The sequence below is a fragment of the Papilio xuthus genome, unplaced genomic scaffold (assembly GCF_000836235.2).
Source record: "Papilio xuthus unplaced genomic scaffold, Pxut_1.1 DF828142.1, whole genome shotgun sequence".
NCBI lineage: Eukaryota > Metazoa > Arthropoda > Insecta > Lepidoptera > Papilionidae > Papilio > Papilio xuthus.
Genome location: NW_013530507.1, coordinates 3364417 through 3391207, shown reverse-complemented (window position 1 = coordinate 3391207; position 26791 = coordinate 3364417). Strand labels below are relative to the sequence as shown.

Genomic DNA, 26791 nt, shown 5'->3' with positions numbered 1-26791 from the left:
ATCACTTAAAAACAAACAACACATGAATAAGTTACATCATGTGTTAGGGTATCACAATAAAATAAGGAAAATTGATGTAGTCTTCAGCTAGGACTGTTGAGGATAAATAGACCTTGCTTCACACAAAATCTTGTTTAATTTTTTATTGTTTTTTTATTTGAATGTATCATAGGATATAAAAAATTATGTATTGTAATGTTATAAGAAAATTTAATTTATTTTTAAAGAAACTCATGATTGATTTTTTAAATAGTTCAAGAATTCCTTGGTGGACCAGTTGTTTCGTGCAAAATATAATTTGACAGAAAAATTATAGTGGCTTAGTATAAATTTCTCACGCTAAATCTGCGCTAAGGAACACCCTTCATATCCCTTTTACAACACAGATTGAGCCAGTAAAATAATTGTTGTAATTAAAAATATTTTAATTTATAATATCGTGCAGTTTAAATTAATTAAAAATATAAGACTAGACATAATAAGCCCGGCTTATTAGAAAAATTTTGATAATAAAATAATTATAAAATCATTAAATTTTTACATTATCTATAAAAAGACAACCAAAATAAAAGTAGACACAACACGGAGGTTGGTGGAAATTAGTTCTGATTTTAAAAGTATTGTTTCACAAACCCGCAGAATACTTTTTCCTTCTAAATTAGCTTAATGCTCTAGATCTTACTAATCTTTCAATCTACAGCCTCAACTATATCAATCCGCTAATCTTACAAGGTGTATCTTTACAATTGAATGGTGTACAAAAAAATCTAAAGAATACGCAGTAACTAATTAAAAATACAAATACATCAGATCTGATATTTCTTAAAATATAAAATATTTATAAAACAACAACATAATTATAGGCAAATCATCACAGAATATAAATATTTCAATACAAATAAACGAATTGAAGTCAATAATATCATAAAATAGAATCAGCTTTTCTAATACGTTTCTTTTTTTTTTCAGAAAATCCACACAATTTTATTAACCAGTAAAATTATATTTCATTGATTCGTTAAAAATGTACGTTACCAACATAATTAATTATTTATTTTGAATATAATTAAATAACGGAAAAAAATAAACGACATTGACAGATGACAATTGACGTTTGGTCGCAACATGGATGACCGTAATTACATAATGCAAAAAACTTTCGTCAGTAACACACGTGTGTAACTTTATAGATTTCATAATTATTATTGATTTCAATAAATACTGTATACATATACAATGGTTTACAAACTATTTTAATCGACATAACCTCAATAAAATATTTTCGGGAGAAATAGTGTTTAGTTTATTATTAAAAACATAAATTAACCAAAACACGTGGATTAATTATTTAGCTATTACAAGAAATATTAAATTGTTTACAATACACGAATATACAGTGACCAAACTAAAGAAATGTAGACATAATTGTAATCTGTATGGTAATTGAAGTTACCTTTTTCCAGCATCATTCTAATTTTTCTTTAAACAATATTGTTGATAGACTATAAATCTTATCTGGCCGAATGGAGGTAGTGCTGTTATCGCGGTTAGGCACAAAAAAATACACACATGACAGATCCGTGTAATTCGTTCTATATACGTTCCGAATAGTCAGTAATCCAGATCTACATATCCTAACTTTGATCAAATTAATTATTGGTGAATGTTATAATGATAATGATACCACATAGGACCCAACCCAAATCCATAATACTTAAATGGGTTCAGTTAAAAAAAAAGTAATAAACAGTACAGCTATCTTTCTATTTACAAATATAGATAGCTGTTACAGCTTTACCCTAATATGAATCTTAATGGATGGATCCATTGCACTATATTAAAGCAGAAATGATGTACAGTCTCAAGTTAGTTGATCACTGGTGCTATCACATAAAAACTATTTGAAATTGAGGTGCAAAAAAATTATTTCAATATACGCATTGGATGTAATTCGTTCGAAGATTACCTTAACTATAGACTATATAAGACAAGCAAATAATGCTTTCATCATACATTTAAATACATAGATAAGAAATTAACTTTCGTCATTCATATATTATTTACGGTGAAAGTCTGCAGACAGATTGCCAAATAATAACGAACGTCTATCATTCCTATAATTTTTACAAGGGAAATTTATTTTTTAAGAACATTTTTCATAAACTCATAAATCAAAACATAAATCTAGTTAATACATTTTCTACCCTAATCCATCTCAATTTATTCCATCTACAAACCTTAATTTCAGTTAGTCAAGAATGTAGAAATTCTGTAAGGAAAATTTGTTCATATAAAAAAATGGTCTATCTTTTCATGGTTCAATTCAAAGATAATTTTTGGTACAAACCATAACATAAATCTTATATGATTAGCTTAAAATTAACAATAATTGTTACAATTTACCCATATCTATGTATTTAAATGTTTCCTTGAATATTGCTTGATTTGTCGATGTTAAATTCTAAAATTAGTTATGTTTTTCTTTGGATGTATGAAGTTTTCGAATACCTTTGTTTTATTGTTATGTTGATGGTATATGTTGGGTATGGAACGCAGTTGGGGCACCAATTTCTATCGATTGTCCAGAAACTATGGAATCGGGGCTTTGCAGTGATGCACTGTAAACTGGATTCATCGGTGTTGTTCCTCCTGCTTCAAATAGAGTACTATCGTATACACTGTTACTCTGCTGAAAAAAATTTATATTAAAAGTATACTCAATAATGGAATGAGGGAAATAAAATCTTTTTTTATTGAATAAACCAGAGTTTGACCACAACCCCATCACATGTTAAGTGATGATGTGGTCAAAAGATGGTACCCGATAGCTTAGTAAAAGCCTTCTCACTGTACTTGTAGGTGGGGGACATTAGACTTGGATGGAAAAAATAACACTGGATGTTTATAAATCCCTTAATGAGATTAAAAGCATTTATGTGATATAAACTAAATTAATTGCTATTTACCTAACACTAATACTAACATTTGTGAAATATTATTTTAAACAGAATAGGACAAAGTTAGCCTAAAAACTTTAAGCTTTCCCTTGGTTATTAAAAACTATCAGAAAATTTGAAATTACCTTAATTTCTAGACCTCTATTACCTGATAGATATAATCAGAATCTGTCTTGAGCGAACTGAAGCTCTGCTGATGTGGTAACGAGACCTGATCATCTTCCATGGGCTCGTCCATTTGAGCCTTGTAGGAGAACATAATGCTAGGCTGTGACACACTGAAAACATTAAATCAATGATTGTAAAAACACATCAAGAAATTGACAACCCATACATATTTCCCTTGGAAAGACTTTTCAAAACATTAACTCAACTACTGCAAAAGAGCCAACTGAAAACCAGCGGACTGTTTAAGCCATTCCTGCATATGCTGGTTTGGCTCCTTTTGCCACACTTTTCTTTTAATTTTTTCTTATAAATCTGCGCTGTGTCTATTTTTTTCTTTTGTATCTGTGCGGCAGTGTGGTGTTTCTTTTTTCAAGCCTTAACACATTCGGTGTGAGTTTCTGATAACAAAATCGCTGTATAAAACATATTGTCATACTTGTCATTATCTTTGACAAAGCAGAGATAAGAGTATGTTTTAAATGGTGATTTTGGTCTCAGAAACCCATGGTCAGCGTCACTGTTAAGTTCACTTTCGAATGAAAATATTGTAGTAGCATAGAAAGTGTTGGGTAATAGGTGTGGCAGTAGGTTGTGGCTTGGTTTGGTTTTTGTGTGAATTTATAAGTTCACAAAGACAGAAAATAAGAATCATATAATTAATAAATAATTATTTTTGATGACAAATCATTACTATTCTTTAACGGCAGCTAATAGGTTAAAAATTTAACTAAGTAGACTAATAATTAACAATATTATTTATATAATTACCTGAAAAATTCGCTGAGGAATGTGTGATAAACTAACGGAGTGTAAAGTGAGAAATAGAGCCAAGTGGTGACATCAACAACACACAGTCCGCACTGCATGGAGCCCCATGCCAGGAGTCCCGCACCAACTGCTTGAGTGGTGTCCAATAATGCCAGTAGAAGTATATATAAATAAAATGAGAGTTTCGCTGTAACAATTATTATTATATAATAAGCCTCTTCCCTTCGAAAAATAGAAAGAAAAAAAAATAATCTAGCTCACAATCATAACAAAATAAGCATTTTTAAATTATTTATTATTTAAGTTTTTATTTAATGCTTATCTACATAGAGTTAATATTGCACCAGAAAATGTATACTGCATTGTTACTCTTACTAATATTATAAATGTGAACATTTGGATGCTATTAGGTATCTCCAAAACTGGTTAATGGATCTCACTGAAATTTGGTACAGATATAGAACATAATTTAAAGGAACACATAACCTAGGAATAATTTTTTAAAATACTACACCAAGGTTGTCTGCTGTGAAGGGTAGTCAAATGGCTAGCTAATAAATTGCAACTTTCAACTTTAAACCTTTCTATTACTCATTATTTAGGTTTTCACATTTTAAACATTTTCAATAAGTAGACTATGAGTCAGTTTACCTTCAACACTTTTTTACCAATAAAGCACAAAGAAAAATTGTAGGGCACAGAATAGGAGCAAAAAATGGCCTTGATTTCTCATTGTCACTACAACAAAGTTGTTATGTTTGGATTTGGTATCTGAAATTACTCAGTTATGCTATTGTGTTTTGTTTAATTCTTTCAAATGTGCTACATAACAGGAATCTGATTTAAGATTCTTTAGAAAGGCTAATAAGATATATGTATTTGACACCTAATGAACATCTTGAGTTGCTATTAATTATAATTTAACTTAATCTTTTTACAATAATTATGAATTTCTTACTTGGTAAAGCTAAATATTCCCGGAGAGGAATCCATGGTAGCAAGAGAATTATGAAGTAAATGATTGCAAACACCAATGATGATGTAAACCAGAACAGCATTCCACCATGTCCAAACAGATCATAGTCTCTGGTATCAATGTGGAATATGTCATCGGGCATTACAATTTCTAGTGTTCCTTGAGTGATTGTAAAGGCAAGTGATATAAGTGATGTAGCCAAAAGAACATATCTTATACTGCTTCGGCTGTCCATATGCCCTGGAAAAATAAATTTAAAATGTTAATAATAAAAAGAAAACATTGATGGGAACAAAAGTAGTCAACATGGAGAACACTCACCAAAAGCCAATCCAAATATTACTACACTCATTTCTGTTGCTAGAAGAAAAAATCTCACAGTAACCCATAAGATCTTATCTATCAGACCACCGAATGGCATAGAAGCATTAACGGTCATGGAAACACCACATCGTATTAAGCTGATAATCACATTGCCCCACACCAACGAGTAAAACGTCAAAAATATTGGACTACTGGTAGCACGTAATTTTAACTGGGCCTTGTTAAATCTTACCACTAAGAACAGCACAAATAAAGCATTCGGTATCAAAATTATTAAATCCCAGATTCGGACCCTGCAATAAGATATAACAGTGTAAGCATAACAATAAAAATTAATTCGTATAAGAACATCGTATCAAGAATTACCTCGAATTGTTTATCTCGTAATATAACACATATTTACAAAAGGTATCCTCAGTAACAGGGGGAAAATCGGATCCGTTTATTCCGTACATTCTTGTGTTTAAAAGCCCATTTATTATAGTGTTACGAAATTATTCGAAAGCAATGGTAGAAAAGCAAAACATGACTTTTAGTAATCAAATTTGTGTTTCATTACGTCAGCTCTTTTCTAACATTGTAAGAAGGTATACGGTTTTTCACTGTTGTAATATCTTCACTTTTAATCTAATTTGTAATGAAGACACCATACAAATACTAATGTACACAACTACGAGCAATTCTTGATCTTCAAGAATTCGTTCAGTTCAGTTTCAATACGCTGCATAATAGTGATGTGATTGAGGAATCTCGCTCGTTTCCAGTCAAATTACTCGATCGATCTTTCACTTTACTTTTTGGAATCGAATAAATTTCGATTATTTTTAAGTTGAAAATGATTTTGAAAAAAACTTTTGGACGGAGTAACTAATTTAATTGTTATTATTAACTTACACTGATTTCAATTGTATTTTGAAGTTTTGAAAATTTTGTTAAAATTTTATCTAAAATTAAATTTACGACAGATCATTGACATGACGTGGACGTTCACCCGAGTTGGCACGATCACATTTGTAAAGAAACTTTGCCGGTGATAACTTGTGATATTGAATTCTTTTTAGGAATTAGTTGTTATTTTTTAATTAATAGATAATTTGTACTTTAAGTAAAAATAGCTAGAAGAAAGGCAAAAGTATTGTTCATGATGGGAACCATTGCAGCGATTCTTGGTCTCCTATTTCTGTTCTCCACAGCTTTGACTGAAGAAGCTCCGAAGGGCCCAAAAGTTACTCACAAGGTACAGTTTAGTTTGATTTGTATCGTATTGCTTTATTTACCTCGACATGAAAAATAATATTTTTTATTCGAACTATATAGGAAGGTCGCTGAACCTTTATAGTGACGTTTTGCGTTTCCGTTAGAGAAGTCTTTGTTATATTCGCTTACTCGACAATAAAAGGTCAAGTCTCAGATCCTTTGTGACGGTTTATTGGATTATATTGTAGGTCCTATTATTGTATTCATTCCCAGTGACTTATATTGTTATTTTTCTAATATAACTTTTTTTTTATTTATATGTTTTAGGTCACTTTTGACATAACCATTGGTGGAGAACCAGCCGGTTCCGTTGTAATTGGTCTCTTTGGAAAGACAGTACCTAAGACAACTGAGAATTTCTTCCAACTAGCACAAAAGAAAGAAGGTGAAGGTTACAAGGGTAGCAAGTTCCACAGAGTTATTGAAAACTTTATGATCCAGGGTGGTGACTTCACTAAGGGAGATGGAACTGGTGGTATGTTTTAATTAAATATGAATTTTGTTGGTCCTGATGTATTTGCTAAAAATATATATATTAAGATGTATAAAATGTAGGTACATTAAAATATTTTTTTATCAGGACGCAGTATCTATGGTGAAAGGTTTGAAGATGAGAACTTCAAGCTTCGCCACTATGGTGCTGGCTGGCTCTCCATGGCTAATGCTGGAAAGGATACAAATGGATCTCAATTCTTTATCACCACTACAAAAACACCATGGCTTGATGGCAGACATGTAGTGTTCGGCAAAGTCTTGGAAGGCATGGTAAGTTGTGTTAAAATATAAAATTATTTTATGACCCTATCCCTTATAGAATTTTACATCTACCCACAGGTGACAACTTTTACATGAAAATTTTTGTTATTAAATATTTATATAGGTGTTATTAAACAAATAATTTGAGCAATTCTGTTAAAAGTTAGTATTAAAAATAATAAATACCTTTCCTTTGCAGGATATTGTGCGTAAGATTGAGAAAGGTAAGACTGGCGCCAACGACCGTCCAGTCAAAGAAGTTGTTATTGCCGATACCCACACTGAAGTTGTTGCAGAACCATTCAGTGTAACAAAAGAGAGTGCTCAATAAAATATCATAAATTATTAGTTAACAAAAATTACATTTATAATTATACCACTTTACCATGCATTTGAATTAGTTTTACATACTCATTTCTTTTTAATAATTTCACTTAAAATCTACTCTGAGTTCATTGAGATTTTAGGTAAATAAAATAATAAAAATTACCTCTTGTTTTATTTTACACAATAAAAATAGTAACAATTACTTTGTTGTTAAAATGTCAATCACGGCCTTTGTAAGAAGTAAGCAACAAGAGACAAAATAATTTTTGGTTCATCACTCCCTTTTATTAAGAAGGCATAATCTAAGAAAATAGAAATAATAAGATTTATTTATGGTATATTTTAGTACTGTCATCTTTCACATGTTATTAATATTTAAAACACAAACACTAGGATTTGAATACCTACCATATAGATGGAAAAAAATTCCAAATCTATTTTTATAATAGTCACAAGTCCTTGTGTAACAAGTGTAAAGATTTTATAGATATAAATAAATTTTAAAATATTATATTTGAAAATATATATTTCATTGATTTGTTTCTTAAAATAAACTTAGGACAAATTTTTTATTTCTTTAAAACATAATTCTGCTTCACGTTTAATATCATCATTTTTGGCAGTGACACCAAGTTTCCAACCTGCCCCACAGGATTTTCTAGCCTTATCTAATAACATTTTCTTCATATAAAGCCTTCCTAAATTAACATAAACTGCTCCTAATTCATCCATATCAGGTAATTGTTTACCAACTTCAATAGCTTGTAATAAATAACTAATTCCTTCATCATATTTTTCAAGTTGATCACAAACAGTTGCAATATCATTCATCTGTATAACAATATGCTCTTTTTCTACATCTAATTTCTCCATTCTGTTTAAAGAACTGACCATCAGATCAAGACCTTTATTACTTTTCTCATAGTCAACTAATAAACGTCCATACCAATCTTCTGTCATTGCTATAAGTTTTTCAATTTCATTTAAAGCTTCAGGAGGTAAATTTTTTAATTTACTTAAACACCAATCATAACCTAACTTAGCTGTAGAATATTCTTTTTTTAAATGACTTATTCTTGCTAATTTTGCACTAATGTGTATAACACGAGGATCATCTTCTTTTGCACCTTCAGCCATTATTCTTTGGGTGACAGCAACAAATAATTGCTTAGCTTTATCTAGTTGTTCCCTTTCCAAAGCTAAATTGGCCATTATATCATAAATATATGTAATACCAGACTCATTTCGCATCTGTTGTGCTTGCCTCAGAGCGACATGTAACAGTTGTTCTGCTTTTTCGTATTCACCTCTTTGAGTAAAAAGAACACAATGTTTTATAGTTTTAATTAATTCGTCTTCCGCGCTCAGTTTCTTGTTAAAACCTAACCATGTAAACATTGAAAAACCCAAGGTACATGGTACGGCAATTCTACCGAATGCAAGTTTAGGTAGTTGAACTATCGGGTAATAGTACCTATTCATTTGCAATAATCTTCTACAAAAATATCTGCATCGCGATGTCATTTTGGATTGTTCATATAAATAAGTTAGTGTGCTAAGTTTTATTGGTTATGTAAGGCCAAGATTTATTTAAAAGACAAATTTTTGTAAACACAGCTGACTAGTCTTTTGACATTTTCTGTCAAATGAAGCCCTTGTGTTGCAAGACCCAAATCTACCTTTAAAATTGCAATAATACAAGTTTTGAAAAATAAGAAATAACTGATATAATAATTCCTAACTTTTATTTCATATTAACGGTACGATAAGCATCAGGTTATTTGAGAAAAGGTAATTCGATGGGAACTGGTTTCCACAACGCGGCGGTTATAAGGCAGAATAAAAATCTCCATACCGTTGAATCGTGATTGAACGTCGCAACTTGATAATTGCGATGACAAACCCAAAGGGAAATTAAACTCGTCAAAAGTTCTTATATATCTTGTAGTCCCAAACGCCAAGTAGGAATTCCTCTGAAAATAAAATAGGACACCCAAGCTTTTAATCAAAGTTTTAACAAAAGCAGTTGAAAAAATATGTAAGAGTAGCAAGAAACTCATTTTCGTTTGATATAAATTTAACATTTGCGTAGCTTACAATTGTCTTTTAACTATTGTTGGAGCATAAAATAACTGAGATTTGTCCCTTTCTCCCTGGCATTTATTTCTCCATTGTTCGGTTGATTTTAATATTCGTGAAAATCCTTTGTAATTATTTCCTTTTTTATAGTTTGTTGGTGATTCCAAAGATGTTTTGCTTTTACTAAAATAAAGAAAGAGTTAAAAATAAAATTACGCATATTAGCATATTATGCATGCAACGTAATTTACAATATATAGTTATAGTACCCATAGGACTCTTTATTTGAATCATCTATATTTTTGGAGTCGTCTGAAACAAAACAAAATAAAATTATACTTATTCTATTATACTTTACTTAAGATAATAAAAATGAACGAGTAACATAACAAGAAACAAAAAACCTAAAAATCTATGTGTGAAAATTTTGGACGAGGCGTTTATTAAGCGGTGACCACTTACATACATGCTTGAGACAAAACTTGTTGGCCTTGAAGCTAAAACAACTACCAATGAATGTGAACAACAATGATCAATGACATATTAAATGCAGTGTTTTGACAATTATAAATGACCTCAATTACAGTATGTATCGTCGTTCATCCTTACATATACTTCCCACCAAAGGGGTGGGAGGCTACCCTAAGTTAGGGATGACAAGGTTTTAATTAACTACGCTGGCCTAGTGCGGGTTGATCTTTGAATTTCTTCGCAGATATGTGCAGGTTGCATCACGATGTTTTCCTTCACCGTGTTTTAATAATATAGACCCAAAATATTATTATATACATAGATTTTAAAGAGAGACTACAGGACTTTGAATAAGGTATAAAATACTGTAAAATATCGTATTTCTGTTCGACTCAATAAAATGTTTTACACAGTCTCGTTAGTGTAATAATTTAAAACCATAAAACGAGTACGTAATATAAACAAATTGTGTGTACTGGTTTTATCACCTTAGGTGCCATGTTACAGTCGATATTTGCACGAAAGAATTTTAATAGCAGATTGTATAAGTCACTTAAGAAATTGTTATGTCAATTTTGCGTCGGTAGATATACTTAATCTATTGCGTCGTTATTTTATAATATTCAAAAATAACGGTCAAAAAGGATAAGCTTTACCATGACTAATAACTATTAACTACTAAACTACTTAATTCTTACTATAAAAAAGTAGATAATATATGTATGTTTACAAAAAATAATATAATATGATACTAAGATATGAATTCATTACCTTTAAATGTTTGTTTAATCGAGAATATTTTATCAATATTAGATGACTCCGATGACCTGTTTGACCGTGAAACTTGTTTTGCCTGTGGAATGTATTAAGATTGTTTTATACATGTGTGGGTATATTTATTTACAATAGTGTGCGTAGACACTGTTTAAAAGAAATATGTAGTTATACCTTTCTTATTGTCTCTAATAAACAGGGTTTTTGTACAAATATTTCGTTACTAATAATATCAATGAACATGACAAGATATGTTGCGGTAGCCGATGGACACATTTTTCGTTACAAGTTTAGCAAATTATCTTTCTTTTTATTATCTTTCGTTGTACTTTTACAATAGAATTACATACTTATCCTAATTAAACCTATTACCTCTTGTCCTGGTTTCCTTATTTTCTGTTTGTTCTCTTTCCATTTTTCTAGAGCTTCTTGTTGTTTATTTTTTAAATGAACGTATTGAGAATACCATTTATAATGCGATTTTATATCAACAGAAGTTATTCCTGTGGAACAAACGATTGTTAAGAAATAAAAATTTTATTTTGATTTCTTACGAAATTGACAAAGAGCGAGAAACAAATCTGTGCGTCAATAACTTTATTAAAGTATTTATGTGAGATTACTATTGATATAATAGGAGGTATAAAATGGTGAATTATCTATTAAAATTGTTAGGAAGAAAATTCGGAAATGAGCCAGTGTATAGACTCAACACATTCATTCTGACACTGGACTTTGTAACGAAAGCACGTCATTCGCGCCAAAGGATTGTAATTAATAATGTTTAAAAAAAAACCTGAAATCTTTGCCAAGACTTCGTCCTGGAATTGATGAAACTGATCAATTTCAGTGCCATCGTATTGTGAAAGATCTTCCCCATTCCGAGAGTTAAAATATTTATTCCATATTTGTACAAAAATATTATGATGGTATTCGTTCCAACCGTTGTAACGTTTGGTACTTGATACGAATTCTTGAAATCTGTGCACTTCCTAGAAATATTATATTATAGAATGATAGTTAAAACAATTTTGTAATAGTACCTTGATCGAGAAAGAAGAGCCTTGTACGGCATTTAGAATAATTTGTAGATAAGCTGAAATTTTAGGTAATACAAATTTATAGCAACATTCAAAATCCGAAGTCTTCGGGCTTACATGTATTATAGTAAAATCAATATTATACTCACCGGACACTTGAACGGAGAATTTCTTAGAATTCTGACAGGACTCGGTATGATTTCGTTAAATTTCTTTGCAGAGGATTTCAATACTGTCTTTTTTAAAATCTTTTTTTCATTTTGATTGTTCAATAACTAAAATCAAGCCATAGAGTTATTTTCAAACTAATACATTGGACTTTATTTAATGTAAAAGATTTTACATTTGTGGACGACTTAATTGTGCGATCTAAATATTTTCTCGGTCCTGGGTTCGATTATGAACACTTGTAAGAATAAACGTATATTATAACTATAATCGTATTTTAGGTGATATTGTTTAGTAAGTGGAGTAAAATTTGGATATGGATAGGGTTATTTTCAATTATTAGCAAAGTCTTACCTCTTGTTGAATTTCATTCGCACTAATTTTCAATGAATTTAGTTCACTTCGTAAAAATGATTTAAACGTTCTCAACTTCTCTTCCAATCCTAAAACATCTCTTTTAACTTCGTCGATGTCTGAAATGCGTCGCAAAAAAAAAATATTCTTATGAATAAAATTATTGTTAACTGCTAATTTGTATTCTTTGAGTAGCATTTGAAACTAACCGAGCTTTTCGATGTCTCCTCGAGTGTCTGTGGCTATTTTAACATCCTCTAACAAATTTTTAATTTCGATTAAAGTGTTTTGTAATGACGATTCGTACTTTTTAAATTCATTCATAGCTTTAAAACTTGTAAAATTCTCATCGTCCAATCCCAACGTAGATAGTGATTTATTAATTGATGTATTCAATACATTTTCTTGTATCTTCAGTCTTCTTAACTTTGCAAGAGTTCCATTAATTTCATCAAAATGATTACTTTGTTTGCTCATATTTTACAAAATAATTATTTGTAATAATTAGTAGCTAAATAAAATATTTAACAACGTTGTCACTTTCAATCTTTATCGATCAAACAATTTAATGGCTTGTTATGGTTGTTATAGCAATTAACAAACTCGTATAACGATATCCTGACTCCCGAATCCTAGATGTGTTACTATTTACATGTTCATGGATTTATTTATCTTGCTTTCGTGTCATTTAAACTATCTGGGATACGTTGGCTTGTTACACCGAGCCTATACACCAAATGTGACTCAAAAAGTGACACATATTAGCAGTTCTCAATATTAGTGATTTATAAAACACGTAAATTAAAGGAGATAAGTAAAGACAAAACATAAAAGTTTTTTTCGTGAAAATATATTTTTTTGCCACGCCATATGCCACGTTTACATGGCGAGGTTATTTAATCTATGGACATTAAATACCTATATTTACTCTTTGATAGTGCCAGAAACCGACTTATACATTCAAAAAAAGATTTGACCTAAAGGTCTAAGTTACCAGGTCATAATATTAAAAAAAAAACTACTTATAAAAACGTAAAATGTCAACGTCAACATAATACATATCAATGACATGTTTGTGGCTGTTTTTATTTTCATAAAATAATAAAAATATAAATTAATTAAAATATATAATGAGTTATATGAGTGATTTGTCGCAATCCAACGAATATCTAAGCTTTAGAAGTAGTATTCCGTTACGGAAAATAGTCGTAGATTCAGACGGTTCCAAGGTAAACAATATTGCATGTTAACAATGGCATTGAATATAACACATATTTACTTAAATATAAATAGCTAATTTATCTTTTTACAGGCCTGGCGTATATTTGATAGCGGACCAAAATCAGTTCGGTGCCCTTTAATATGTTTGCCACCAGTTTCTGGGACTGCCGACGTGTTTTTTCTGCAAGTGATGGGTTTGGCCTCGAGAGGCGTTCGCGTGATAGCAGCCGAACCTCCACCATACTGGAATATGAAAGAATGGATTGATGGTTTTAAACGTCTCATTGATTATTTGGAATTAGATAGGATACACATATATGGCGCCTCACTAGGTAATTATAGCTATTCTATAATTTTTTACATTCATGGAATGGTTAAATAACATTTAGACTGATTAACATTTAGATATTTACACTGACAAAAGTGAAATCGGCTTCCTATTAATCATCTTCCATCTCCATTTTAAATGAAGGTTTGTGCCATATGTAAGTTGTATTTTTTTGCAGGAGGATTCATGGCTCAGAAATTTGCTGAGCTTACAAGAAACTGTCCAAGGGTAGCTTCATTGGTTCTATGTAATACATTTACAGACACTTCAGTGTTTGAATACAATGATTCATCAGCACTTTTCTGGTTGCTTCCATCTTTAGTGCTGAAAAGAATGTTAATGGGAAATTTTACAACTGATAAAGTTGATAAGAGGATAGCTGAATCTATTGATTTCATGGTAGAAAGGGTAAGAATTCATTTTTTGTTTAAATTAAACTATTACAGATTTTAATAAAAATGTTTTAGAATTATTGACATTTTAGATAGACCCTTGACCATTTCCATGCCCTCATAGACAAAGTTTCAGCTGTATTACTAATGAATGCTATTAACATGCTATAATATTAACAAGAATGTATGTAACTGACAAAGTATCCATACATTTTGGCAATTATATTAACTATATCATTAATAGTCATCCTTTAATTTAGTAACTATCATTTCAGCTTGAGTCACTCAACCAATCTGAATTGGCTTCAAGACTAACTCTCAATTGTAGTCCATGCTACATACAACCTCATCTATTGAATAATATGCCAATAACAATCATGGATGTATGGGATGAAAGTGCATTGAGTTCAAGAGTTAGAGAAGATCTCTACAAATCATATCCGCAAGCTAAACTAGCACATTTAAAAAGTGGAGGCAATTTTCCATATCTAAGCAGAAGTGATGAAGTTAATTTGCATTTACTGGTAAGTTAATTCTTTTTTTGAATCTGATTCCTACACAAATGGTTTCTAAAGTACTTTATATCAACATGTTTGTCAATTTGTTACATCATTGGCTCTTAATATTTATAAAATTCACATTAAAACTTTAATTATACCTATTTCAGATACATTTACGTCAATTCGATGGTACGGAATTATCATCATCTTATTTAAGTCTTGTACCGCAACCAAAGACTGGCAACAATTCTGAACAAGCTTCCGTTAGCTATTTCAACCAGAGGGATAAGTTTGTTAAAATATCATGAAATGGGAAATTATTCCATATAATATTGGAAATAAGGTTGTTTTTAATGTGTTTATGCATTTCATAGAAATATTTAAATTTTTATATCATAAAATTTACTAATGGCTGCCATTTATATTTAATTCTTCTAGTATGCAAATAAAGTAGTGTGGATTCAAGATCTGGGGAAAAAAGAAAACAATTTTTTATGTTGCAATTTAAATAAAGTGCCTTGCTTACAATTTTTGAATATTATGTTTTTTTTCGTAAAATAAGATGTTTTTTTTAAATATTCTAATTGATGCTAAAAGAGCTGCTAAAAGACAATACAGACTGTTTATATGTGATAAAATAAATTAAATATTTTTAAAGACTTTTTAATTCCGACATGTTATTTAAATATTAATCTTTGTATGAATTAAGGTAATAAACAAAATACATTCCTCTTATTATATTTTAATCAATAAAGAACTCTATACTTAACATAATCTATGTTTCTTTCTCTATATTTTGTTGTGTTTTCTTCTCTTTCTGAAGTTGTAGTGCTTTCTCTCTCTCTTCATCATCTGAGAAATATTCGGCTAAGCTGTCATCTATAACTGGTTGTCCGGCTAATGTTGTGCCTTTTTCAGTTAACGAATGAATAGGGTTATCGTAAATATCAATACTAGGCTGATTTTGCTGTTTATTTTGAGCACTTATCGTTGAATAAATTGACATGGCCTGTAAGGAAATAATTCACATTTTTTTTTACATAATAATGTAAACTTTACTAAGTACATAAATAACTAAGAAAATCTAGCTAAATTGAATATAACATATACTGCTAAGATGCTTATGGGAAGAAACTGAATTGAATGTTTAGGCTTTCGGTCTTGAAACAATTGGATTGACATACATACAAACCCATACTACCTACAAACCACTAACTAATTTACGTAATTATGCATTTTTTCTGTATATTCAACAAGATTGTTAGTATCTTAAAAATATAACTAATTTTGCATTAAAACCTATAAAAATATACTGTTCTCTATTAATTTACACGTGATGAAAGAGACAACATGTTTTTAGAAGTGTTACAGCAGTGTAAATTCACAATAAGCACTCACTTGTCCCACCAAACTGGATACATCTCCTGCATTAGCGGGCAGGATGAGTGTATTATTTGTCCGAGCGAGTTTATTAAACGCGGCTACATATTGCTCAGCTAAAGTAAGTGATGCTGCATACTTGCTGTCCTACAAATAGAAATAAGTTAATAACTAATAAATTTTCCTTCAAAATTACAAAATTTAAAATTGTTTTAATTTTGTTGCTTTTTGAGGCCAACACCCCTGTATAAAATATACTTATATCTGACAAAATTGAGATGTCAATATGTTTTATACAGGAATTTTGCTCTCGGAAACCAACTATTTGACTTGTAACAATGTTACTTGTTGGTTAAAAATTATGATTTTCATATGAAATACTTAACTAAACACACTTAACTATATCTATAATTTATTATATTAATGTTTTTACTTACTTTGATAAAACCTGCTTTATTACAAACATTCAATATAAATCTATAACAAAATGGTGCATTCTTTAGTATACCTGCTGAGCTAGGGCACCGGCTAGAAGCTTTAGTCCGCGGGCCCTGGCGTCTGCCACCGCAATCATAGCCTGAGCTTCACCAGATGCCTTGTTTATCTGTTCCTGTTTCTCAGCCTCTGTAACATATGTAATGCAACTATATGAATACAACTTAAATTTAATAAGCAGTTTTATATTCTGTCCCATACTGTGTTTAGCTAAATTGATATATTGTAAAGAGTGGAAAAGAGGATTAATATTGGATATCATTGTTATCATAGTCCAGAGAGTGTGATTAACATACTAATAATTTGAAGAACAATGATTGCCATATCAAATAATTTTTGTTTTTAATTCATACATAATATGTGTTTTTAAACTAACCTGAAGCTAATATTCTTGCTTGACGTTTGCCTTCCGCCACATTTATATCCGCCGCCCGCACTCCCTCAGATTCTAAAATAGCGGCGCGCTTCTTTCGCTCTGCTTCCACTTGCATTTGCATCGCTTCATGTACACGAGTTGGTAATTTTATATCACCTGAAAATTAATTAGAATGAAGTTTAAAGACTCTGAATTTGATTTTATTATGATGAACTTGTAGTTACATTTGCATTTTCTAAAGCTGTTTAATTATTAATTTTGTCATATTTCATAACAATTTATTAGTATTATAAAATTCTTACGTATTTCATATCTAAGGCAGGTAATGCCCCAAGCTTCACTTGCTTTGTTAATGGCATCCACAATAGAAACATTCAGAGATTCCCTCTCCCTGAATACTTTGTCAAGAGATATTTTACCAAGTTCTGATCTCATTGTAGTTTGCGCTAATTGTGTTATCGCAAATTCTGGATCTTCCACCCCATATGATGCTGAAATTTGTATATTGGAATTAATTATATTAAAGTAATTATATAATGTACAGTGGAGGATGTTTATTTGCGATTCAATATGTCAAATATTACAGTTTTACATACAATATTGGATCACATTGAACTCTTTAACTGTCCATAACTCGACAATGTCCAGATATTAAAATTAGCTGTCGCTATCAACTTCACCCAGATCCATGCAGATGTAAGAAAGTAAACTATGTTCCATACATCTATTATTTTTCTATACATCTGCGCCAAATTTCATCAAGATCGGTTGAGCCATTCCACAGATACAGTCAAACAAACTTCTATCCATACAAACAAATATTCATTTTTATAATATTAGTAAGATAATTGTATTTACCCAAGTATGGATCAATAATCCGTAAGTATAGCACACCATCAATACCCAACGTCACATTATCAGCAGTGATAGCACTTTGTTTTGGTACATCTATAGCTATTTCTTTGAGACTCTGCACATATTTGATTTTGTCTACAATAGGCCAAAGTAAATTGAGTCCCGGTTCAAGCAATCTGTGAAATTTTCCCATACGCTCAACAATCCATGCCTAAAAATACATCCAAATTTAAAAAATCATTCATGCAAATTATTTACATATATATTTGTTAAGTAACTTTTCCTAAATATCTCACTTATACTATATCAGTATAGGAACATAATTTTATGCTTTTAGGTGGGTAGATCTTATAAGAATAACTTAATAGAAGTTCTATTTGTACAAATAATATAAATTCTATGTGATACATGATCTTTAATGAATATTTTAATGGTAGATCAAAACTTAAATAATTAACTTAGTGCAGTGATGCAACATGATTTTTAAATTTAAACATAATAGTAGTAAATGGATCAATCATTTTGACAATCAAAGAATTGTTAATTATAAACATTTAATATTTTAATTACACAATAGGTTTTATACAAACATTGTGTATTAAATAAAAATTATCAAAAACTAACCTCTTGTTGCGGAACAAACATTATTACTGTGTTAATAGGTGTTGTAGATCTATGTCTGGTAGCTATGCTATAGAGAAAATTTGCTTCATTTTGATGTTCTAGCTTAAATACATTCTGAAATTGAATAAACACAAATGAAAAACATCTTAAAAGAGTGGTCATATAAGTCTTTAAGTATGATGTACCTTTAAAGGAAGTGCTCTAGATAATATGAATCTTGAACGCGTAAACATATTTTTTTCTAATTATTAACCCGTCTCTTATTTGATATCTTTTAAAACTTTAAAAATCACACTCGCACCACTTTTCTTGCGTCCCATACATATCCAAAAATTATGTCAATGTCAATTTGACAACTGGCAGTCTCTTTTGACATTTTATTTTTCGTTTGGATACGTTATTTTGCACGGGCACTATGAACGTCCATAAAGGTATTGATTTTAGTAAACATCTTAACTTTTCTTAATTTTAAAACACTTTTGGACAAAATTATAAGTTAAGAGCATCAGGGAGTTGATACTAAATTACAATATATAATTAACATAACATATAATTAATTTGATTAACAATGTTCTTCAGAAGAATATTCATTGCATTGCCAGTTAAATGATTTTCAGTCCTTGCCCAACAAAGCGATTTGGAGAACATTTGGACAAGACTTGAAGAACTAACATCACCTTTGTCAGTCCTTACAATTTATTCCACTTTTTGTGTGGATTTCTCTGACCTTCACCAGTGGTCTGATGCTGAGTAAAGATATCAAGAAGGATGACTTAAGATAGTTACTAAGATATAATAAAACAGAATGTATGCAGCATCCAAACATATGCTTTATTATAGAATATTTTACATAACGTCTTCTTCGTGTATTACCTACAGTAAATTTCCAAACCGCTTATTATAACTTAAATCTATACTAAATGATACGTTTCGGACGACATTTTAAATTCAGATTTTCAAACAATATTTAGGACACCATCACTAAAACGTTATCGAATGGTAAGCTTGTCTAATGATATTAGTATGTCAATGCGTCACACTATAACTCAGTACACTTTGAGGATAACTTATATTCTAATAATCTAAAGGCTTCATTTCTATGATGACCTAATGAAGAAATGATGAATACACCATCAAATTTTATATAAAACATATTATAGCAGGTTATTAAAGGCCAAGAATAAGTTTAAACGCTTAAGTGTAAAGATACAGCAAAGATTTAAATACAAACTCCTAAATACTTTACAGCATCAAATTCATTATAGATAAATACAATATTTTTAAAACATCACACGTTTAAAATCATTGAAATTCTACTACCAAAGCATCGGTATAACAAATTATAGTTGTTTCTGTTTCTTAAAATGTTGAATGAATTTAAAAAAAATCAAGAACAAGTTTATATACAAACATTTCGTTAGTGGAAACTCAATGTTAGACGATGGAAGTAGTAGTAAAAATATAGTAGTTCTCTACTTTGCTAGATATAGATAGAGAGAGAACTGATTTTAAACAACCAATGTGAAGGAAGGAGACACAAACATTACATTAAATATTTTAACAATGCGAAAATGCCATATGTTCGTAAGTTATTCTGGAGATTTAAATCTTTGAAATACAATTACCAACTCAAACTTTATCTAGTGCATGATAAAATTAAGAATATATGTAAAATTTTGTTTATGTATCATTAAATATATATCATGTACTCTTCGAATATATTTTTTATGTTTATTGTTTCCTTTATGTATTGTATCAATCCTACTTCAAAGCATGTTAACGTTACAATTAATAAAATATCTGTACATTTCAAATTTTATATGTTTACAATGAACTCTAGCGAAATTATGTACATTTTTCCCTAACACTGTGATGTGATTTTATATACGCCAAAAAATGTTACATGCAAAATAAAATAACTAAATTATTTTAATGTAAACTAATTAAATGTATTGACATCTGGTAAGACACTAAAGTGATTTAGTATATGACAGATTAAAAATACTTTTTTTATCTGTACACATATTTTTAATAAGCTTGAAACCAATAAATTCGTACAGTAATAAAAAAATCATAGGCAATATAATTTTGTAATCACAGAAATTAACATGCCTAGTTTCGATGTTTCCATAAAAACAAAATAAAACATTGAAATGATTCAATCACTGTTACTAATAAATTAAACTAAGACGACTAACAAAGACTAATACGCGGTACGGACCAAAGACAAATGTATTTTTTTTTAAAAGAATATGGTTACAAAATGTAAATGAGTCCATGACTTCTTGTTGAGACCTCAAACATTACCAATGAATAACAAAATGTTAAGGATAAATGTTATAAATTTGATTAAGTGCATAAGACGACCAAAAGAGTTACATCTTCTATAGCCTGGCCATAAATAAAACACCTCATCATATTGCGGAAAGATTTAGAAAAAAAAGGAAGATATTGAGACCACCGTAATATGAATCTATTTCCCTGGCCAAGTTTTAAGAGATTTAACACTTATCATTGGGTGGAAATAATTTATTTCTTTGAATTCAATCTTGTAGATCGATATTGAGCTTGATTTATTTTTAATAACATACTCTAATGATTTTTAATTATTATTTTATAGCTTTCAAAATTCTGAGCAGCTAGTATTGTATTTTAAAATGTCATGATTTTGTTTCCTGTATTTTATTTTAGTACAAATAAAGGAATATTAGTAAAATTAAATACTGACTAACTAAATGTTATTTCTTGCCTTGTCATTTTATATTTTTCGATTTAAATAGATTTTCTAAAATTTTGATTACACTTTGCATGCAGATTAATTTTATGACACATATAAAAAAAAGGATAATTTATCTCTTTATATGACCTATATCCAGGTTAACATTTTATAAGCATCGACCTAGAGAAATAATTATGCATAGGAAGCCAACTACTTTGGGAACATTCATTAATCACATGAGACTCAAAAAGGGGGCTAGTGGTTCCGAAAAATTAAAATTAAATCACCGCCCCATAATATTATTCTCATCAGATTTTTTATGAATCTTTGATAAGATTGGCAGTGGTTCTTTTTTATATTTAATAGAGATATAATTTATTTATAGACATGATAATATTTAATTAATTATGTCTCTTATTACATCTATGCTCTCGTTTTTTTTAATTTATATGACAGCCTGAATGACATGCAATTTTCATCCACTCTATTTGTATTTACTTTTTTTAAAGCACAATTTTAAAGTATATAATATTTTTGTAAGCAATTAATCTTCGTAAGAAAGTCTATCTATTTAGTTGATAATTTATAGCCGAATTTATATCAGACCGTTCTTCCATTGAAAAGTATAAAGTAAGATTACAAAATATAAAGTTTTTCTTTACACAAAATAAGATTAGTACCTATGAGTTAACTAAATAAGTCGGATTTATAGCTCAAAATGTATGGATATAGAAGCTTCTGGAATCATTTACATTTATTATAATTCAAGGATGGCAACATTTGTATTTTACATTGGTTTTTCTTTCAAACTGACACAAGTTATTATTCAAGACCAAACTCCTTAGGACTTTCGTATAAAGATCTTAATCTGTGACATACAATAGCTATTTTTACATCATTTATTAGCCAATTAATATTATGTTTATATTGCGGCTTTTGATTTCAACATTCAACGATTGCAAAATAACAAAACAAAGATTATAAATACACAGAGAGGCCTATTCATAAAAGTTTTAAATTTACAAACAATAATCACAATATGATGGTGTAAAAAGGCGAAGAAACACATAAAAAATAGGGTGCAATAGTAATCAAAAGCCGAATTTATCCTCTAAACATAGATTTAGGAAGGCGCAGAAGTAACTTATAAAAAGCAAATATTATATGTCGGCGACACATATAATTAATTAATGACCTTAATTTAATACAATATAAAACTATAACAGAATTATTTTTACACATAAATTTCCTTTAATACCTTTTTATAAAGGCCTGTCTACATATTTAAATCTTTGTAACAAAGCATTTCGTTATTAGCCGCACTACATTCACAATGTCCTACAGATAATAAAGTTTTCAAATGACATAATGTCAAACTGACAGTTTCGCCCACAGGTAATCAAAGTTTTTCGAATGACTTTACGATCGTTTAGATGTGTATGGCTTGTGTCTTGGCTTTGTGGTCCTGGTCTTACTGGTCCTGGAGGTCCGAGCGCGATGTGCCGGGGGCGGGGAAGGCGGCGGGGGCGCGGGCGGGGCGCAGTCTCACGACTCCCCATTGCCGCTGTCGTCGCCGTCCCCCTCGCCACCCTCGAGCTCCTCCTCGGAATCCGTATCGAGATCATCGTAGTCATCATCATAGAAATCTGTCATGTCCAACTGCAACATAATTACAATAGTTCAGAGCAGTAGACAGTTGATATACATAGTCGGCAAAATGAACATGGTCCGACTTGACCGAGGAAATACCACGACCAAGTCACGTGAAGAAGGGTATTCTACGTTGGAACCCAATTCTAGTCTTCTTTCGTTTCCTCTTCTTATAAGAAAAGTATAAAAGTTAGACGCTAGCAACAGCAGCATTTGTTGTAAAAATGGCCGACTGAAATACCACGACCACACACAAGAAAGGCGTCAAGTAGAAAATTATTCGCATATCTTCTGATGAGTTTGCGTGTCGGCGACCTAATTTTAGTCTCCTTTCTCTTCCTACCCTGGCCACGCATCTATAATATTGTATGTCTTTGGGCAGCATTCGTTTCACTATTTCGGCGAATTCAGATAACACCTCGCCCGTTCGCACTTTGATATTAAATAAAGAGAAGAAGAAAATTTCCAAAACGTCTTAATATAATGTACAGTAAATAAGAGATACAAACATGCATATATTTTCACAGACCATATTATTCATAAGCACAAAATCTTATACATCAATGCATTTCCGCTGCTTATCCTTCGAATTTGCAAGTATGAATTTCAAATTTGAATGACGCAAATCTTGTATAGAACGCACATCTGTGTGTGGAATACATTTATGCAATTTACCTGAGGCTCCTGCGTCGTTGATTTGACTTGTGTCTTGATGCAGTAATCTTCTAACGTCAGAGGTACAACTATACCCTCTTTTTCCGCTTCGATGCGCGCTACCTGCGCTTGTTTTCTACAAATTACAATAACTACATTAATGTATAAATTAAGGGAAAATAAAAACAAAATATGTGCTGCTTTTTAGTTCGAGCCACGAAATAAATTATAATCATGATTCAATCTTACTAATATTATAAATGCTAATGTTTGAATGGATAGATAGATGGATATATTTATGAATGTTAGTTTAAAAGTATCTCCAGAACGGCTGCATTAATCTTAATGAAATTTGGCATATATGTAGAACATACTCAGGAACGACACATAGGCTACTAATCAAGTTTTGTTTCTATTTCCGCGAGGAGTTAGTCGGCGACAGCTAGTTGTAGAATATTTCTCTAATAAACAAAGCACTTAGTCTTCCTTTGGAACATTCTCGAGGCGACAAGATTACGCAAATTCATTGGTACTTTATGAAACAGCTCAATTCAATTTATCTCTTGACTTATATGAGAGTTACCAGACAAAGTGGAGACTAACCAATAAAATTACAATCAATTGTCAACGCAAGGTCTTTATATTACTGTGGAGTGCATATTATCTTTGAAGTGGAAAGTTTTTTATTCAACTGGAATTAATAAAAGAAACACTGCAGTCCTAGATTATTTCCCAAGTTTTTTTAGCTTTGATACGTTCACTGTCTTTAACTATCGCGAGATAAGTCGTATTCTATGGAAATGAGAAATTATAACAGACCTATCTAAACAATTTTACCTTTATAATTAAGAAGACATGTATGTATCATCAAATAAAGCCCAATTTTTTTTTATCTATGGATGGAATATACATATACTGTACACGTAATTTACCTAATGATGTTTTCGTACTCCTTATCCTTGCCCTTGGAGTCACGCCAGCGGCGATACATGACACTGGCGTCTACATTTGCCGGGCTGAAGGTGTTGGGTTCGTTGAGCAGAGATATAACTGACAACAGAACGGTGCGTACAGACTGGGTTGGGTTCCAGCGTTCGCACGGCAATTCGCCGGACTGAGGATCGTCCACCGGAGGATGCAGGATCGATATGCACAGGTCACCATTCTAGAATAGAAGGAAAACACATCATGAATACATTATATTGTACTCTACATCAACTTTCATCTATTCGTCAAAATTCTAATTTTAAAAGTTTGTTTTCAACAAGCTATTGGAACATGTGATAGTGACATATTTAGGTGACTAGCAGACACCCGCGACTTCGTCGGCGCGGTTTAAAAAAAATAACTAGTAGCCTATGTGTTCTTTTAGATCCGTTCAACCATTCCGGAGATACCTTCAAACAAACATCCATTCATCCATCTAAACATTCGCGTTTATAATATTAGTAATAAGTAAGATTCTTGGGTAAGTTCTTATTATTTATTCACAGTCAGGAAATAACACTGAGTTATATTAGAAGTTTCATAATCAGTTTACTGGTTAATACAAGAAGCAACTTGTACCCCTGTACTCTTGTTCAGTTATTCTGTCTGTCAGTTAACGCGACACCCCAGGGATAGTCAGTAATGGATTCTCTTAACGTAGAATATTAATAGACATACTTCATAAATTACGAGTAAAAGTATAATTGTTCTTAAAATATTGCCAGTTTTTTTGATTCCACAATTACTTCTTTTAACGCTGTTCATTGTTACGCAAATAATTACATTATTTCTATTGTGAACAGGAGCCGTTTTTCTCATGTCATTTCATCAGCGGTGTCTTGAGTTTTTTAAATTAATATTTCTATCAGTCAATCCTACCTATATGTAGTCTACTCCTAATGTCTAAGCAGGGCTTCTAAACTTTAAAGTATTACATCACATAGAAGATAACGCTGTTTTAAATAAAACAGTGTCAGTCTCACATATTTTATGCACCCCTGCTCTTTATACTAACAATAAGCCAGTCAACAAGCCACAATGTATTTGCAATTCCTTTATTAAAATTTAACGATGACCTCGACGAACACATAGCTACTGAATCGCATGTCCGAGAAGCATAAAATATAACTGACAAGGCTTTTGATTGTATTAACCTTAAAATATACCAACGAAAGATTATGCGCACGTCAATCTGTCCCGGATCCTTTGGTGATCGACTATTCAGTGGCTAATTTAAATATCTAATCCAACTACGAGGATGTTTGTGCCTACAAAGGGGAGATATACAGGATGTCCGGAAAAGACGTGTACAAAGAACGACCAGAAATTTTCATGTCCAAAATTATAATGATTTCACCTCTAAGCGCCTAAAATAATCTACTATGGATAGAGGTAAGTTTGTTTAGTCATAATTCCGGCCAAGGAATCTGTGGTCCTCCATTGAATGTCTTTTCTGGACATCCTGTACGCAGACTATTTTACCATATTGACCTGCGTATTCAATTTGCCATTTACTCGTGTATATGTAGCTCCTCATTATGTCTAAGTTCTTAGAATCGATAAGAAACATTGAGGTTTTAATGTTTGTTTTCTATTACGAGATATTAACCAGGCCTTGGATAAAAGTTTAAAAGAACTTAGGTATTAGAAGCAATAGAATAAGCACATGGTACAGATTGCGTAAGACACTGGAACATCTCTCTCGCTTCATCTATCGCAGACACTATATATCGTTTAAATAATAGAGTCAGATTTTTTTTTTAAGTCGGTTTATATTATCTGCTTCACGTTTGCCAAATTTTTAGAAAGTAACCTATCACACAATTTATAACGGATTTTTTTTTGCTTTCTTGCTGTAGATTTCTTGAACGTTTTTGGCATCGATATGGTATTTTGCTAGAGGTCGTATAGCCAGGGTCAAACTGGAACCTTCAAGTTCCTATTGTTTGTGGTCTTTTTGTTGAATTGCGAGCAGGTCAAGGATATAGTCATTTTGTATTCTATTCAACATCCAACATGGTGTACGCATTTGTCATTGATTAAATATCTAAAAAAGATAAAAAAGACCTAGAGATATTTCTTAAGATGGACACGTATTGCGACCAAGGGTAAATACTTCTTATGGGTCCCAATTCCTAAAGCAAGTCGAAAACAATATTTTTGCAATGTTGCCAGACGTAGAACAGAAGTA

The 26791-nt window shown here is 30.9% G+C and overlaps 7 protein-coding genes across 10 annotated transcripts in view; 2 read left to right on the top strand and 5 right to left on the bottom strand.

Moving 5' to 3' along the window:
- Positions 1 to 942: 942 nt before the first annotated feature.
- LOC106114219 (transmembrane protein adipocyte-associated 1 homolog) lies at positions 943 to 5974 on the bottom strand. Of its 3 annotated transcripts, none has more exons than XM_013307331.1 (6): positions 5560 to 5968; positions 5191 to 5486; positions 4852 to 5109; positions 3894 to 4080; positions 3106 to 3235; positions 943 to 2689 (listed from the first exon to the last, which is right to left on the bottom strand). In XM_013307331.1, exons 1-6 carry the CDS (start codon positions 5646 to 5648, stop codon positions 2522 to 2524), a joined length of 1128 nt encoding a protein of 375 aa, XP_013162785.1. In that variant the 5' UTR covers positions 5649 to 5968; the 3' UTR covers positions 943 to 2521. The 3 variants fall into 3 exon arrangements, with proteins under 3 accessions (XP_013162785.1, XP_013162786.1, XP_013162787.1); XM_013307332.1 differs by having other exon boundaries at positions 943 to 2686; positions 5560 to 5960; XM_013307333.1 differs by having other exon boundaries at positions 2601 to 2686; positions 3083 to 3235; positions 5560 to 5974.
- Positions 5975 to 6210: 236 nt separating this feature from the next.
- Ppib (peptidylprolyl isomerase B) lies at positions 6211 to 7695 on the top strand (the record flags this gene model as incomplete). The annotated part of the gene is given in 4 exon segments (NM_001312495.1): positions 6211 to 6430; positions 6718 to 6925; positions 7031 to 7215; positions 7406 to 7695. Coding segments are annotated over 4 exon segments (621 nt in total). The 3' UTR covers positions 7538 to 7695.
- On the bottom strand, positions 7485 to 9210 carry Ttc19 (tetratricopeptide repeat domain 19). The gene has a single exon (XM_013307334.1). The coding sequence runs from the start codon at positions 9055 to 9057 to the stop codon at positions 8089 to 8091; it is 969 nt and encodes a 322-aa protein (XP_013162788.1). The 5' UTR covers positions 9058 to 9210; the 3' UTR covers positions 7485 to 8088.
- Positions 9211 to 9353: 143 nt separating this feature from the next.
- Positions 9354 to 12916, bottom strand: LOC106114218 (coiled-coil domain-containing protein 112). Its single transcript, XM_013307330.1, has 9 exons — positions 12629 to 12916; positions 12420 to 12538; positions 12047 to 12172; positions 11654 to 11849; positions 11230 to 11360; positions 10855 to 10936; positions 9882 to 9924; positions 9631 to 9795; positions 9354 to 9506 (listed from the first exon to the last, which is right to left on the bottom strand). Exons 1-9 carry the CDS (start codon positions 12894 to 12896, stop codon positions 9467 to 9469), a joined length of 1170 nt encoding a protein of 389 aa, XP_013162784.1. The 5' UTR covers positions 12897 to 12916; the 3' UTR covers positions 9354 to 9466.
- A 536-nt stretch (positions 12917 to 13452) lies between these two features.
- On the top strand, positions 13453 to 15535 carry LOC106114221 (maspardin). 2 transcript variants are annotated; one of them, XM_013307336.1, is made up of 6 exons: positions 13453 to 13648; positions 13732 to 13972; positions 14147 to 14376; positions 14636 to 14884; positions 15028 to 15203; positions 15299 to 15535. In XM_013307336.1, the coding sequence occupies exons 1-5, from the start codon at positions 13550 to 13552 to the stop codon at positions 15166 to 15168; spliced, it is 960 nt and encodes a 319-aa protein (XP_013162790.1). In that variant the 5' UTR covers positions 13453 to 13549; the 3' UTR covers positions 15169 to 15203; positions 15299 to 15535. The 2 variants fall into 2 exon arrangements, with proteins under 2 accessions (XP_013162790.1, XP_013162789.1); XM_013307335.1 differs by having other exon boundaries at positions 15028 to 15480.
- Positions 15536 to 15598: 63 nt separating this feature from the next.
- On the bottom strand, positions 15599 to 18945 carry Stoml2 (stomatin like 2). The gene is made up of 8 exons (XM_013307329.1): positions 18776 to 18945; positions 18591 to 18704; positions 17970 to 18177; positions 17414 to 17602; positions 17112 to 17267; positions 16749 to 16864; positions 16259 to 16387; positions 15599 to 15869 (listed from the first exon to the last, which is right to left on the bottom strand). Exons 1-8 carry the CDS (start codon positions 18821 to 18823, stop codon positions 15636 to 15638), a joined length of 1194 nt encoding a protein of 397 aa, XP_013162783.1. The 5' UTR covers positions 18824 to 18945; the 3' UTR covers positions 15599 to 15635.
- A 453-nt stretch (positions 18946 to 19398) lies between these two features.
- Positions 19399 to 26791, bottom strand: part of LOC106114354 (ubiquitin-conjugating enzyme E2 R2) — a 21333-nt gene continuing 13940 nt past the window's right edge. Inside the window, exons 3-5 of the mRNA XM_013307522.1 lie at positions 24546 to 24778; positions 23635 to 23749; positions 19399 to 22968 (exon numbers count right to left, since the gene is read on the bottom strand). Of these exons, the coding sequence (XP_013162976.1) occupies positions 22855 to 22968; positions 23635 to 23749; positions 24546 to 24778 (462 nt within the window). The 3' untranslated portion in view covers positions 19399 to 22854. The remainder of the gene's footprint in view (positions 22969 to 23634; positions 23750 to 24545; positions 24779 to 26791) is intronic.

Excerpts from the sequence above, each read along its gene's own strand:
- Ttc19 (XM_013307334.1), bottom strand. The coding sequence starts at position 9,057 with ATGACATCGCGATGCAGATATTTTTGTAGAAGATTATTGCAAATGAAT.
- LOC106114218 (XM_013307330.1), bottom strand. The coding sequence starts at position 12,896 with ATGAGCAAACAAAGTAATCATTTTGATGAAATTAATGGAACTCTTGCA. Across the intron at positions 10,937-11,229 it reads TAAGGAAACCAGGACAAGAG|GCAAAACAAGTTTCACGGTC; the intron begins GTAATAGGTTTA and ends TACATTCCACAG. Across the intron at positions 9,925-10,854 it reads GATTAAACAAACATTTAAAG|ACGACTCCAAAAATATAGAT; the intron begins GTAATGAATTCA and ends GTTTTGTTTCAG.
- LOC106114219 (XM_013307331.1), bottom strand. The coding sequence starts at position 5,648 with ATGTACGGAATAAACGGATCCGATTTTCCCCCTGTTACTGAGGATACC. Across the intron at positions 5,110-5,190 it reads AATATTTGGATTGGCTTTTG|GGCATATGGACAGCCGAAGC; the intron begins GTGAGTGTTCTC and ends TTATTTTTCCAG. Across the intron at positions 3,236-3,893 it reads TTCCTCAGCGAATTTTTCAG|TGTGTCACAGCCTAGCATTA; the intron begins GTAATTATATAA and ends TAATGTTTTCAG.
- Stoml2 (XM_013307329.1), bottom strand. The coding sequence starts at position 18,823 with ATGTTTACGCGTTCAAGATTCATATTATCTAGAGCACTTCCTTTAAAG. Across the intron at positions 17,268-17,413 it reads CTGCCTTAGATATGAAATAC|GTGATATAAAATTACCAACT; the intron begins GTAAGAATTTTA and ends ATTAATTTTCAG. Across the intron at positions 16,388-16,748 it reads CCGGTGCCCTAGCTCAGCAG|GACAGCAAGTATGCAGCATC; the intron begins GTATACTAAAGA and ends TTCTATTTGTAG.
- LOC106114221 (XM_013307336.1), top strand. The coding sequence starts at position 13,550 with ATGAGTTATATGAGTGATTTGTCGCAATCCAACGAATATCTAAGCTTT. Across the intron at positions 13,649-13,731 it reads TAGATTCAGACGGTTCCAAG|GCCTGGCGTATATTTGATAG; the intron begins GTAAACAATATT and ends ATCTTTTTACAG. Across the intron at positions 14,885-15,027 it reads AAGTTAATTTGCATTTACTG|ATACATTTACGTCAATTCGA; the intron begins GTAAGTTAATTC and ends TACCTATTTCAG.